Here is a 14428-nt window from a genome sequence, read left to right as displayed (position 1 = left end):
TTCTTTAGCTGTTCTTTGTCCTGAAAATATTTCACTTCTTCATCAAACTTGAAAGAGAGTTTTGCAGGATATCGTAGTCAGGGCTGGAATTTGTTTTCATAGAGGACTTGAAGTACTCTACTCCGTACTCTTCTTGCCTTCATGTTTTGTGAAGAGAAGTCAGCCGTAATTCTGATGGGTTTTCCTTTGAATGTGATCTGCTTCTTTTCTCTAGCAGCTTTCAGTATTTTATTCTTGTGCTGAGTTTGTGGGATCCTGACTATTATATGTCTCAGTGTTTTTTAAATTAGGTTGAGGTTACTTGGCATTTTGTATGCTTTGTTTAACTGAATGTCATATTGTTTCCTCATATTTGGAAGTTTTCTGCTTTTGCTTCTGCCCATATTTTTTTTAATGTCATTTGTATTGACTCCTTCTTTCTCATTGATGCCTATTAGTCTCACATTCTTCATCTTTGCATCATCTTGCAAGTGATGGATTATTTTTTCCTTCATTGTAGATGTTTTCAAGTGATCCTTTCTTACCTTTTCACTAGCTGCACCAGCGTGTTCAAGATCTGAAACTGTCTTCACTTTCACTTTGACTCTGCTTCATGCGATCTATTTGTTTCCTGTATTGCTTATTCAAGGAATCCGTTATTTTTCTAATGTCCTCTATTTTTTTTATCAATGTCTTCTTTAGAAGCAGTTATTAATTCTTTTAGTGCAGTGTTTTCTTCAGATTGGGTTTCCTTCCTATGTTTCTGTAGTTGATTTTTTTACTTCAGATGCTATGAGTTCTGAGAATTCTTTCATTATTTCAGAAAATTCTGCTCTGAGTTCCTCTATAACTTTCTGCTATTGCTGATTTGCTATCAACACTATTAATTCATAGATTTGTCCTGAGCTAGTGTCCTCTGCACTTGTTCTGGGTGGGCATTGGTTTTCTTCCATATGTTTCTGCATTTGATTCTTTAGTGCAGATGTTATTAATTCAGGGATTTCTTTTTTCATTTCCAATCTGAGTTCCTCTATACCTTTCTGCAGTTGTTTCTTTATTTCAGAAGCCATTGATTCATTGCTTTCAGCTATGTGATTTGCAATTTGTTCTGTGTTAGTGTCCTCTGCACTTATTATGGGTGGGCTTGGGTTCTGAGGTTGCATTTTGCTCCTTCTCATTGTCATTTTGTGTAGCACTGTCTTCTGACCTTGTTGTAGAGCTTTGGTGCAGTTACAACCTTAGCACATCCTGTAGTTCAAGTGCAGATCTACAAAGTTTGGATTTATCCAGTTGTGCCTGGCTTGGGTCTGGCTGCTGTGCTCAGCTTCTTCCTGCTGCTGCCCTTGGGGGTGAACCTGTTGTGCCTTTCTGGCAAGATGTTCTTCTGCTGGACTAGCTGTGTGGCTCTGTCCCCTACTCTATCCGCAGGGATTGAAGCTGCAGGGTTTCACCCCAGGCCTGTATACCAGGCCTGAGCTGAGTCTGGAGGGGACACTTTGCAGTGCGGGGGGAGGCAGCTCTCTCACACACTCACCAGGCCTGGTCTAGGACTGGATCTGGGGGTTCCTGGAACGCGGCACAAATTCTTATTTAGTGGGCAGGGTGGGGGCTGCTGCTGATTGGTGGGGGGTGTTCCAAGGGGGTGGAAGAGGGTCTCACTCATGATGCACATGGGCTGGGCCCGGCAGGTCCTGCTGGTGCAGCGTAGCCAGAAGCTCTCCCTCACACTCACTGGCCCTGATCTAGGCCTAGATACGGGGGTCTCTAGAGCATGGTAGAAATTCTCACACAGCAGGCGTGGTTGGGGGTTGCTGTGGAGTGTTGGGGTGGTCCCAAGGGGGTACAAGCAGATCTCACCCATGCTTCACCTGGGCTGGGACCAGCAGGTCCCGCTGGCGCAGGATAGCCAGAAGCTCTCCCACCTGGCTTTACTTTTTATACCTTGTGTATATGCTTTTCTGCTGGATGGTTAAGACTAAGATAAAACAAGACCTATATAACAAGAAGTGTAACTTTTGTATCTGACAAAGTCAGTTAAATCCCCTCAGCATTTACCCTGAAAACATGTACAACAGTGTGTATATCCTTTGTCAGTGTCAGCTATGTTGATGAGTCATGGCAATTGCTTGACCAATTTGCTATCTGTGAAAGACTGAGAAAATGTTTTCTCCCTAGGTGACTCTCCTTAGGCACCCTCTACATCATCAGTCATGTTCGTCTGTGGCCCCGTAATCTCCTTGATCAGAAAATGTGGGACACCACTGAGTTATAGGATGTTCAGTACAGGTTCTCCTGTGTCCTGAGTCCTCACTGGCCTTAAAGAGCTAGGGCCAAAATTTTGGCTATCCTTTAGCCCTTCTTTTTAATTTTTTGGTCTGAAAACTTAAGTTGTTAACCCTCCAGAAGAGAAACTTCATGATATTATTACCCTACATCATAGGCTGTTGAGCTTAACATCACTATCTGTCTGAATATCAAATCCCTTAGGATATAACATGGCACAGGTATTTTCCAACAATTGTTGATATGCTAAACTTTAAATCCTTATTGAATGTGAAAAAAAGTAAAAAAATAAGCAATTACAAATTTTTAAACAGAAATTTAGAAATCTACCCATACATAACTTTGTAGTGAGATCACTATGTATCCAATAGAAACATAGAAATCCTATAAAAGTGAAGAAGATCACGAATACCTACTTCAAAAATATTTAATCTCACAGGATGGAAAATACAGAATAAATTACAGATTTCCAGATGCATATGAATTACTAAAGGTGAATCATGAAAATACAAAAATTCAGAGTAACTCAAAATCAATGAAACTGAAAATGTAATTAAGATCTCATTGTATTGGACTAGAATTTTTAAGGATTTTCTTCATTCCATGACTTCTGCTAACCTTCTGCAGAACTCTGGAGCAGAGATTTCAAAGCATGTTTTGCACATTTCAAGGTTATATCTTGCTGAATAGATTTCTGTCTTTATATGTAGCTGTATTACCTTATTTTTTAAACTTATTTTTTTGTTCTCTCAGCTACACTTATATGGACAATGTAATTGTTACCATTTTAAAGAAAATGATCAAATACCTGATTATTTTTATTTGTTCCTATAGGTTAAATTGCATTTCCCACTGGATTTTCCTAAGGATTTAGTCATCAAATATCACACTGTGATCAGTCCACTGGATGGAACAGAACCTGGAACAGAACCAGTCTTTGAAGGGAGCAGTCTCCAGATTAGACATGAAGCTGGGGTGAAGTTAAAGCACCCATGACATGAAGCTTGTTGAGCTGTGGCAAAGGGAGAAAAGATCTGGGACTCATAATATTATCCTGGTTTCCAGAATTCAAGGAGGTTGTTTCCATGTTGATGATGAATGGGCCCTCCTGGGTTCAGGAGATATTCAGGTGAGCAATAAATGGAGAGGAACAATCAAAGAAGAGAGTTTTGTCCTATTACAAAGGATAAGTGGCCTGAGGTATAAATAAGGAGACTGACAGACTCGAGGCCACTTTAGGAAGAGGCCTGGTGGAGAGGTGATGGCTCAGTGCTCATTTCCATAGCAGCTCATTGCCCCAAACCACTTTTCAGTAACACATAAGTGATTTTCTTCCTGAAGACATTGTCCTTGATATCCAGGGCCCACACTACCTCATCCCTGATCTCAGACTCTCAATCCCCTGTCTCAGGTGTGAGCCCCTCCTAACCCAGCGTGTAGAGGAGGTGGTCAGCACTCTGTGGGATGAATGCTCACAAGGCATGTTCTCGTGTTCCTCAGGAAGAGTTGATCTCAGGGGAGCTGTGTTAGATTCTTGGGTCACATTCACTGTGAAGAAAAAGTTCATCCTGATCATGCATCGGTGTTGGAAATTTCATTCTATTAACATCTAAACATGCAAATAGACATTTTAGTAACAGGAAATTGGAAGAGCCTCTGGGGCACAGAAAACACCCTATTGACATGTGAGAAGACCTTCACTGGCAAAGCAGGAATTGCCAACACGTAAGCCGCTGCACTTCTGAAGATCACAGTGAAGTGTTCATGCCAACAGAACCTCACTGAACATCTCAGCTCTCATCTTCAACAACAAGACAGTTTTCCCACTTTTGTTCTTCTCCCTTAACTAGATGTTCAGGGAATGACTGTCACAGAATCAAGTTGTTGTCTTTTAATCCTATTTCTTCTATTATCACTATAAGCTTTACATTTGTTCATAACCAAGTCTGGTTACATGAATCTAGACTGTGGACTCTCCATATTGAATAATTAATGAGGACTCTCTGAATGCTTTCCTTTCTTGACCACTGAAGAGAGGTCAAGGCAAGCACATGGTAAGCTGCACTGCAACGTGAACTGCGCACTCCACTGATTCCACTCTCCAACATACCATTTTTGTAGCTCTTCATCCAGATCAGGCCTGTGGTCACGGCAAGAAATAATCCCAAGACAGATAGTATCTTCCATGAAAAACTCATCTTGGACTCTGAAAGGAAAACCCTAGAATTTCAGTGAGCCATGAAACTGGAGAAACATCAATACTGTCCCTTTAATTTGAGCAGCTCCCAGGAAAGTAAGAAGGAGCCTCTCAGGGAGGCAACTGATCTACTGCCGTGTAGACACTGAAGAACCGCTGTAAGGTCTCGGCTAGTTTTTGCGTGCTCCTCTCAGGCTTGTGCACATGTATGAACACATGGCACAGCTGTCTCTTTTCCTTATCAACTGTCACATAACCAGTGGAATAGCTAAGGTGGCAAAAGAGTAGATTTACTCAGGCCATAGCCAAGAAGATGGTGTAGGAGACAGTTTTTAATCTGGAAAAAAATTCACCAAGAGGAACAAAAACTTTCTACTCTTGTTTTCACATAAGTAGTGAGTGTAGATCTTGTAAACTAGAGTCAGTGATTGGAATTTAGTGCATTCCCAACAATGAGTGCATCTTTGGAGCTCTAGTTGGGAACACGAATGAGAAACTCAGCAGAGCGGGGTTCCTAGGAGTCCTTTAGACCAGATTAACAAGATGTAGCCAAATATTAAATCAGAGTGAAAATATGTGTTTAAATTGTAAAGCAGAGCAATAAAATGAGGAAGTCTGAATTGCGCTGATGTTTAATTCCGGTCCTGAAGGAACATACAGAATCACCAACCTGAGAGAGCAACAGCTGCTGTTTTCTCCTGACCCAGGGGGAGGTTGCTGATGGCACAGGTCACGTTTACCATGGAGCTGTTTGTGACCAACAGAAATGACTCCACGTGGAACAGCCCTTGGCTGCCCTGACGCAGGGCTGCAGGGGTCGATGGCATCGTTCTTCCTTCTGTGTCCCTCCACTGCACTTGGGGAGGTGGGAACCACCCGCTGGAAGTGCACACCAGCTGTCTTACTCCATCCTTCTGCCGCTCCATGGTGATGAGTGGGGCAGAACCCACGGCTGGGAACAGAGAACAAGGAAGCAAAGCCTGGGGCCCCTGCAAGTGGTCGTGAGGTTGTGATGTCACTGAGAGGGGCAGCCGTAGGGCTTGGGGCTGCAGTAAGCATGAGGGGCCAGGACCTTCCATTTGGAGAGGAGAGTGGGCTTTTCTTTTTTTGTTGTTGTTGATATTGTTTGCATTTCTTTTTCTTTATTCCTAAGTCATCCTGGGATGGAGTCAGAGGCAAATTAAAACTTTAACTCGCAAGTTTATCTTCTGTCTCTGAGAGCAAAATAACTTTTCAACAGAGCATGGATCATGTAGACACAATAAAAGAGTGAAAGAATAATCTCAAAGACCAAAGTCATAAATAGCCGTGTTTGATAGCAGAAAATGAGAGGGCCCACTTGACATCTCAACATGTGCTCCTGTGTATATTCCTCAAATATACTAATTTGGACTCAAAATTCATGTAAGACGTGTATGAAGTAGCCAAATGATCTAATGCTATGTCCTCAGTGATGTTTGCACAATTTGGAAACTGATCCTAGGGAGTGATTTTCTCTTTCCTCCTCTGTTCTTGCCAAGATTGTCACTCTTTAAGATTTTTATTTACATTGTGGATATAATTTGGTCTTCAAATTATTATACTCGCTGGTAATTATATATATTTTCCAGAATTTTAATAACAAGTTGTGAGATAATAAGTCTAATAAAAAATATGAACTAAAAGTCTTAGTCTTCCTAAATATAGGTCACTTCGTGCAGATGTTCAAAAAGATACAAGTTATATATGTAAAGAATTAAGTTTAGTTCATTTTAGTTTGTGGACTTAAAGTATCTGTGATAGTTCCTGCTTACTGGAGGTTCAATAGAATATTGACAGTGAATAAAAATTAAGAAAATTTCAGATGACAGAGACATTTTCTAGGAACAAACATGTTCATATGGTAGGAACAAGTGTTGGATCCAAAACACCGGTCTGGAATCCTTACCTACCACCTTCAGATCCAAGCTGGCCTCTTGGTAGACACCGTCTTCTGCAAACAGGCACCGGTACTGCCCATCATCTGAAGCTCTGGCATCGTGGATCTGCAGGGTCAGCCTCCCCTCGTGGATGCCGTCACCCACCAGTGAGGTCCTCCCTCTGTATTCCAACATCTGCTCTCCGGCCACGTGGTCCCCATCCTTGTACACATGGACTGCAGGGTACCAAAGGGATTGCACCCACCTCACCTCCATGCTTTGGGCATCAGTCTCAGGGGACAAATAGCAGGTTATTTGTATGTCTTCTCCCACTCGGACAAGGGTGGGCTGGGAAGGTCCAATCACTTTTAGGGAAGCTGTTAAATATGCAGACAACAAAACAGATGAATCAAAATGAAGTAAATAACATCAGCAAGGTCTGGTGAGATGGCTGTGGTCTAAAGCACCTACTTAGAACAAGCTAAGCTAAGCAAAGCACAGGGACCGTGGTTCAATCCCCCAACACCATATGCCAGCCAGCCCCACCCCCTGGTGGGCTGAGCTGGCCACACACACAAAATAAATAAATAAATAAATAAATAAATAAATAAAAATTAAAAAAATGTTTAAAAAATTAACATCATCAAGGTTGTCTGTGGTGAGGATTTGAACCCATGAGCATCCCAGGGGAGGTCTGACACTCAAGGACAACCCTTGGACAGACAGGCATCTCATAGACTCAGGAAAGAAGTTGCCCTTGTTCAAGGATATAGATTTGCGAGATGTAAGGGCAACGAAGCCAGTCCCACTCTGATTTGATCACGGTCAAAGGCTAAGACAACGTCAAGTATGTCTTAGGAGATGAAGAAACCTTCCTCAGAGTATTTCTAAATCAGATCTAGCCTTTATGTTTCATGTTGTCAAGGTTCCTTGTGTGTAGACTTATAAGCAAAACTAAATTTAACATTCTGAGATAACCTAGAAGAATATTTTAAGAGATAGAATTGGGAGGTTGGCAAAATACAGATTGGGAAAAATAGTCTATATTCAAAAGGAGTCTAATCCTTTCACTGAGGCACACTGTTCTCCCCTCTATCTGACAGCAGAGGGAAGCTCAGTCTCTCCACCTTGGTTCTTGTGGTCCCAGAAGACATCAAACTTAGGAAAAACACATCGTGGGGTGTATTTTATGTTCTTAGTCTGCGATGGGCACATCCAGCTGGCTCAGCTCAGTGGATGACTCTTTGCCTAAAATCTCCCTGAAGGACAGAGACCTGTGTCAACCTGGCCCAAACACCGGCTTGGCTTCCTGGCCTGTAACTAGCAAGCGCTACCAGCAAGGTTTCTGTCCCATCAGGCACCTCTGCTGCACCAGGCAGAGGGATCCTACTGGAAGGGGAAAGCCTCGCAGGCTGTGCCTCTCCTGAGGTTGGTCAACCATCTTTGACCTTCCTGAGGCCGTTCCCTTTATATTTATGGCCCAATGAGTTCAAAGGTGTCATGCTGGAGTCTTGTGGAGATGGGAGTGTTTGTTACTATCTCTGATTATCTTAAAAGCTCCTACGTGGGCTGAAAGGTTGCTTATGCTCACCTAACACGCATGTACTAGGCCCCCAGCTCTCCCCAGCTCCCTAACAGGCGACTGCCGGACAACAGGGTCCTGATGAAGCAGGAGCTGACTTATCCAGCTCGAGTGTATCTGAGCAGGGAACAGGTGGGTTGCCACAGGCTGGGAGGGAAGCCCTGGAGACAGGACAGAGAAGCTGGTAAAGGAGGAACCGAAAAGGGTTCAAACACCAGCTGGTTAGTTCTGTAACTGCTTATCTTAGGCACAGTAAATCAGTATCTGCAGTATAATAAAAAGGTAGAATAAATAAGTAAAAAACAAATAAAAGCCACACAAAGCATGGAAAAGCGATCAATCCGTGGCATCATTCTAGGCTATACCTAGAAATGGCTCCCACTTCATGATAAAGTTAAGAGTCTACTCAGGTGAGAGGCAGGGGCAGAATCTCTCAGGACCGGAGTGTGTAGGTGGGGGGGGGACCTCCAGGTACCACTGTGACACTTCCTTCCCTCCCTCTCCCCCTCCCTCCCTCCCAGGACGGGTGTTCTGAAGGGGCCCCAGGACTCCTCACACATGCTGGAGGTAGTTTCCTTTTCTCTCTCCACACAGGCCAGAGGTAACGGCTGTACTCCTCATAGGCACCCAGGGGAGTGAGTCCCTGTGGTTACACTGGGGAAAGCTCTGATGACCGCTGTGAAGATCTGAGCTCCTCCAGGACCCACTCCAGGACCCAAGCACTGCCTCAGGTTCTCATCTGGGTCTGGAAATCTCTACTAAGTCCAAGAACTCCGCCCTCCTGTGGAGCAGGCAAGGTGCCACCTGGTGCTCGCTGGGGCGTCCTGCTTACCCATCTCAGTCCGCAGCTTCTCTGGAGGGAAAACAAGAACAACGTATCAGGAGGCTAGGTCTAAAGGAAAGGAGAGAAACTCTAAGAAATAACAGCAAGTTTTACATTTTCCTGAGGACTTCAGTTTAATTAAATATATGAAGTACAGAAAAACATTTTTTCGTGTGATGATACAGCCAGTGCTACAACTTTTTGCTTTTTTTCTGCCTAATAAAAATGTCATTAGTTCTGTCACCCAATAATTTTGGTCGCTGATACTTAATTATCATTTAAAAATAGAAGTGTAAGGAAAGTGTGAAAATACATGAACACAAGCAAGTATGACCCACAATTCTAAGCTCAAAATATATCGGATCTGTTTTCTGAATATTAAAATATAACATTTATTTTTTCTAATTTATCCTTTTATACAAATAAGATATCCAAATATAGAAAGTGTCCTAAGTCTTAGTCCACTTACAAGTTATATAAAGCCAGTAAGTGTTACGTAACTGGAAATGTCTATTTGTAAATAGACGATGCAATCTTTGTATGCTTTGAAGATATCTTCTGGCAGTAAAATTATTAAAAAACATTTTTCATCACCGTTATAATTTTCAGCAACATAAGCAACTTTCCACTATTGTGTGGTATTGGTTCTTTCTGGTTATTGCTTTTGTTGTTATTCATAAATAAGGCAACAACTAAGATGCTGTTCTGCTATATAAATGGCTCTCTTCATCTCTGTTATTGTACGAGAGAGCAGAGGAAGTAACTGGCACCACACAGCACAGGGAAATATTTCTGTTAAAAGATATCTGCAGTGACACGTGTGAGTAGAAAAATCAGTGCAGAAAGAGGAAAGGCAGAGCCTGAGGTAGAGCCTGACGATGACGGAGCAGCATCAAAGCTCCTTGAAATGTCTGTACTTGTAGCTACAGCTGTTTCATGGCTTTACGGGAATGTCTAGCACACTGCTAACTGCCAGGTGTTTTTCCTGATAGGAAACATGAGTTGCGCCTGCTTGGTTGCCCTGAGCTCTCCAGCTGGCCTGTCACCCAAGAGAGCACCGACCTGGGAGGTTGAGGACTGTCCCCTTCCCTTCCTTGAGGATAGGGCTGTGGATGAAGCAGGACACGGTCTCGGTTGCTGCAGACACATCTCCAACCACAAGGGTGTCTTCCACGTGGAAAAGGCCATGGTCATCTGGGATGTGATGCTCTGAGACCGCCAGCAGCCTTTCTCCCCATCTGTCCTCCCAGTAGACCTGGGGCTCTGGGAACCAGCCTTCTGCTGCGCACACAAGCTGGACTCCATCTTCATTCCTGGTGATGTGAATGTTAGGGGCAGACCCCAGTCCTGGGAAGAGAAGGGCCACCCTGAGGCCTGGAGCCCATAGAGACACAAACCGTGGTGGCACTAGGGGTGTGTGTGTGTGTGTGTGTGAGAGAGAGAGAGAGAGAGAGAGAGAGAGAGAGAGGACTGACTCAGGGGTCTGAGGATCAGAAAGTTTTCCAGAGGCTTCTTCCCATTACAAAGGGTGTTCTGATGCACTTCATTTATTCCAGTCTGTATCTTTAAATTTTAGCAGTTGGGCACACTTTCCTTCAGATCCAGAAAGGCAGGAAGAAGACAGAAATAGGAACTTTTTGCTTGTGTCTCTAGTGCTGTAAATGAAGGTGTGCTTAATTGTACCCATGAACCTTTCTCTGAACCGCCCCTTTCCACCTAATTGTGTCCATATCAGGTCATTTGTTTGATGTTTTGAGTCATACCCAGACTTCAACCAAGTGCTTAATACAAATTCAGAAGTTACCTCCATGGGGAATGTTCGTCCCATTTCTTGGTGATTATAATTGGAGCTCACCAGATAAATTGCTTGTGTTCTTCTATTGAAATGGTCCCTTCAATAGGGAAAGTGTTTTGAAAGCACCATTTTGAAATTCTAGTATAATGCAATTTACAGTCATGTTTTTTTTCTCTATTCAACGCTGCAACTCCCACACCCAAGGGGACTATGTTTTCCATAGATGAGAATGTTGTCTTTTTCATTTATGGAGAGAAAGAGACCCACCCCCTTCACCTGGAGCCACAGAAAAAGTTTGGCCTAGTTTTAAACATCCCTAATAAGAAATGCATCGGTTCCCCTTCACCTCTGTCTCAGAAACACATAGGTCCCATCATCCATTTGACTCATCTTGAATGCAGTGACAGTGAAAGTCATGGTTATGGGCATTAGAACATTTTAGAAGTAAACAAAGCAGCAGCATCGGCCAGAGACAGCAACATCCCCTAAAAACGGCTTCCCTGGGAAGGAAAGTGGCTTTGCCTGGTTTTCTCCTCAGCACGCAGCAGAGATCGCTGCTGGGAAACACAGGGTGCCTTACTTTCAGACGCGGTCCCAGAAGGCGGACCCAGTCCTTCATCCCGCTTCCTCCCAGCCCTTCCTGCTCTACGGAATAGCTGTGCGCAGCAATGCCTCGCCTGGGGCTTCCCAAGCACCCAGCGTCCTGGAGCCGCCACCTAGCGCTCTCCCTGAAGGCAGAATGTCCCCCACTCAGCCAGCAACGGCATCACTCAAGGCACTGCAGAGGAGGAGCTGGCTACGGGACAACCGCTTCCATGGAGGTGGGGTGCTGGGCAGGCTGCTGGACCTACTCAGCGGTCAGCTTGCTCTCCCCAACAGTTTTCTGTGGCACAAATTTGTGCCCATGCAAAATTGCTGATGTCCTCATGCTACGGCTTCCAAATTACCCTTAAAGATGGTCAAAATTATGCAAGTTAAACGTGGGAAGTTCTCTACAAGGGAGCTTGCCGTGAAGGTTTTGGAAGCACCTGTTCTTAAGTTGCTCAGAGAAAAGGCCTGAGGGGCTGGCTGCCTAGGTGACTCAGCCACAAATTCCTCCTCCCGCCCAGAGACGCTTAAGTCTTTGCCAAGATATCACCTGCTACTTGGAGCAGCAAGCTTGTTTCTCCAAAAGAGTCCCCATCCTGGAAGCGGCACCAGTACTGCCCGCTGTCGGAAGGCTGGACGTTGCGTATCTTGAGAGTCACGCTTCCCTCGTCAATGCTGTCCTCTATCATCTGTAGCCGGTCCCTGCAGCTTGCCATCTGCACCTCGACCATATCAGTCCCGTCCTGGAGCGCAGGCGCAGCTGCACGGGGCTGGGCATGGTACCATGCCACCTCCATGTGCGCCGCGCTCCTCTTGGGCAGGAGGCGGCAGGTGAGCAGGGCGTCTTCTCCTACCCTGGCCAGGATGGGACCGGCAGGGCCAAGCACTCTAAAGTCATCTGCAAGACAGGAGATGGGGAGAAAGGGAGGGAGGGAGGGAGGGAGGGAGGGGGAGAAGGAGGGAGAGGGGGAGGGAGGGAGAGAAAGAGTCAGGGGCAGCAGCGGGGGCGCTGGCTTTGGGGATCCAGTGTATTAGAAGGGGGCATCCGGAGAAGGCAGAGCTTTATTTTGACATTGTAGAGAAATCCATCATGGTTATTTGCACACATGCTTGTTGAAGAAAGAATCATTTGTATTCTAAATAAAAGCTATTAAAAAACTGGGGCACATATGCCAAAAATGTCACCAGTTTTGTTATTTGGACACAAACTTATTATTCTCAAAGTTTGAAGTTTGGAATCTTAATTTCTTCATCTTTGAGATAGTAAAGCATCATCTCTGTTGTTCTCAAATAAATTAACATACACATTTATGTTATAGTTTGTGGTAGTGGCTAGCTTGTTAGGCATTTTCCTAGAGTTTAGGTATGCATTCTTTTAATAGATTTTCAGCTTTTCAATATCATTTTTGTCCTAGATAAGGAACTGAGATTTTTTTTTTTTCTAGGGAGGTGAAGGTTTCAATGTTTGGGATTATGGACACAGTTGTTTTCATGGGTTAAGGGTTGTGATTAATCCAGAACATCTTCCAATCAAATTTCAAGTCATGTTTAACTTCCCTCCTTGTTACTGGAAAAATGGAACTATTCCACAATTCTAATAATATACTATTATAATAATTTCATGTGTAACATTTGTTATGTTCTGTTTCACTCAAAATGCTCCAGGCCCATTATCTCTCTTTGCAGATTTCAGGCCTCCCGAGACAGAAACTCACCTTCCTTAGTTGCTGCGTAGTGTAAAGTAGATGCCGCTTGACACACATGTATAGAACCTAAGCAAACATCTGCTTGTACTCTTCAGTGACTGAGTCCAAACGTCAGACAGAACTCAGGCTGATTCCCGGGAGGTTCAAGGACTGCAGGAGGTGGCGCAGCTCGGCGTGCCGCAGCTCCTGCAGCACGGAGCCAGGGCCCTTGGGCCCTGCCCAGGCCGACGCCCATGACGTGTTTCTCTCCCACCTCTCCAGGCTGCCCTGCCAGGGCGCTCTACTTTTTCCTTCCCACAGCGAGCTTTTATACTTGTTTCCCAATTACAACTTATTGTGATTAAAGTCGGCTGCGGAGATTTCCGGCTCCACTTCTCAGAAGTGTGTGTGTCTCGCTTCTTACTTCTAAGTATTTTTATGCTGCTAATGGATGCTACTAAGTGGCTGCTTCTCTTGCCCCAAAAGCTTTCTCCTGCATAGAACCAAGTGAATGGATGGTTGCATGTGTTTCCTCCTCTGGTCCTGGTGCAATCTGTGAAAATTTCACCGCCCCTTACAGCCTGTGCCAGCAGAGGAGGCACAGTTGCCATTACTGCCTTTGTCACAAGAAGGACCTGAAGAGCACGGTGCCTAAACTGTGTTCTGGTGCTGAGAGCTGGGAGTGGAAAGCCGCTTTGGAACATGGGTGCTTGGGCCACAGGACCTGCACTCTCAGTTACTGCCCTGGCCCCTGGAGGTGAGGTCGGTGCACCACTGGGGTCACTTGGACATCACAGTCTGCAGTAAAAGGAAGGAGAAGATCCTACCTTGCTGCCTCACGGTCAGCAGGATGAAGATGCAGGAGGCAATCACGCCGGGCAGACTGTACCCTGGAACTTCCATCCACCACCCTGGGGTGCACAGGAGAAGCACGACTGCCTAAGTGAGGCTGCGCTCTGCGGTTTCCAAAGTCATTGTCTTAACAAGGAATCAACACCAATCTCTTCATATTTAAAACTTAGAATACCCAAAGCTCAGTTTCTTTGTGGTTACTGGTCATGTCCACCTCTATCCCTAATGGGCTGCATTTCATTTCTTAGGCCTAAAGGAAGCTTTAGCACTGAAAAACCCTCCTGAGCTCAATGGACAATAATATTCACAAAAGAAAAACTGCATAGGCCAATCTGAGCCCATGAATAAATAGAGAGCAAGATTAAAATTGCTTTCACTCTCCCCCTTCCCCTTCCTTCAGTCCCTCGGCACCACGGTTTCCCGGATGCAGAGGGCAGAGCTGAAGGCTCTATTTCCCTGCTCCCCCACCGGGAAGCCAGCATTGGGTGCCATCCTTCAGAGAACTCAGGAGCACAGGTGCTTTGGAAGGTGGAGGAGAGAGCCATGTAGCTGGTGCTGTATAAGAAGATGTCATGGAGAATGACCTTATGTGGCTGCTTAGGATAGATTTGAAGACGCATAGGGATGAATAACAAAATGCTCTGATAGAGATCAGCAAGCCCCAAAAGCCCATTGCAACATCATCACCATCATCACCATCACCACCACCACCATCACCATCATCACCACCATCATCACCACCATCA

The 14428-nt window shown here is 44.7% G+C and overlaps 1 protein-coding gene across 3 annotated transcripts in view; it reads right to left on the bottom strand.

Annotated features, from left to right (window-relative positions):
* Nucleotides 1-2809: 2809 nt before the first annotated feature.
* The window catches only part of Btnl2 (butyrophilin like 2), a 14429-nt gene continuing 2810 nt past the window's right edge, over nt 2810-14428 (bottom strand). For 2 of the 3 annotated variants that reach the window (XM_023721254.1, XM_004624263.2), the window contains exons 2-9: nt 13658-13741; nt 11696-12043; nt 9825-10109; nt 8772-8792; nt 6387-6734; nt 5130-5411; nt 4373-4468; nt 2810-3810 (exon numbers count right to left, since the gene is read on the bottom strand). In XM_023721254.1, coding sequence (XP_023577022.1) covers nt 3632-3810; nt 4373-4468; nt 5130-5411; nt 6387-6734; nt 8772-8792; nt 9825-10109; nt 11696-12043; nt 13658-13733 — 1635 coding nt within the window. In that variant the 5' untranslated portion in view covers nt 13734-13741 and the 3' untranslated portion in view covers nt 2810-3631. The remainder of the gene's footprint in view (nt 3811-4372; nt 4469-5129; nt 5412-6386; nt 6735-8771; nt 8793-9824; nt 10110-11695; nt 12044-13657; nt 13742-14428) is intronic. The other variant, XM_023721262.1, reaches the window with a different exon arrangement.

This window comes from Octodon degus, unplaced genomic scaffold, assembly GCF_000260255.1.
Source record: "Octodon degus isolate 3935 unplaced genomic scaffold, OctDeg1.0 scaffold00005, whole genome shotgun sequence".
Classification (NCBI taxonomy): domain Eukaryota; kingdom Metazoa; phylum Chordata; class Mammalia; order Rodentia; family Octodontidae; genus Octodon; species Octodon degus.
The sequence above is the reverse complement of the archived record's forward strand: the minus strand, read 5'-3'. Positions and strand labels throughout refer to the sequence as shown.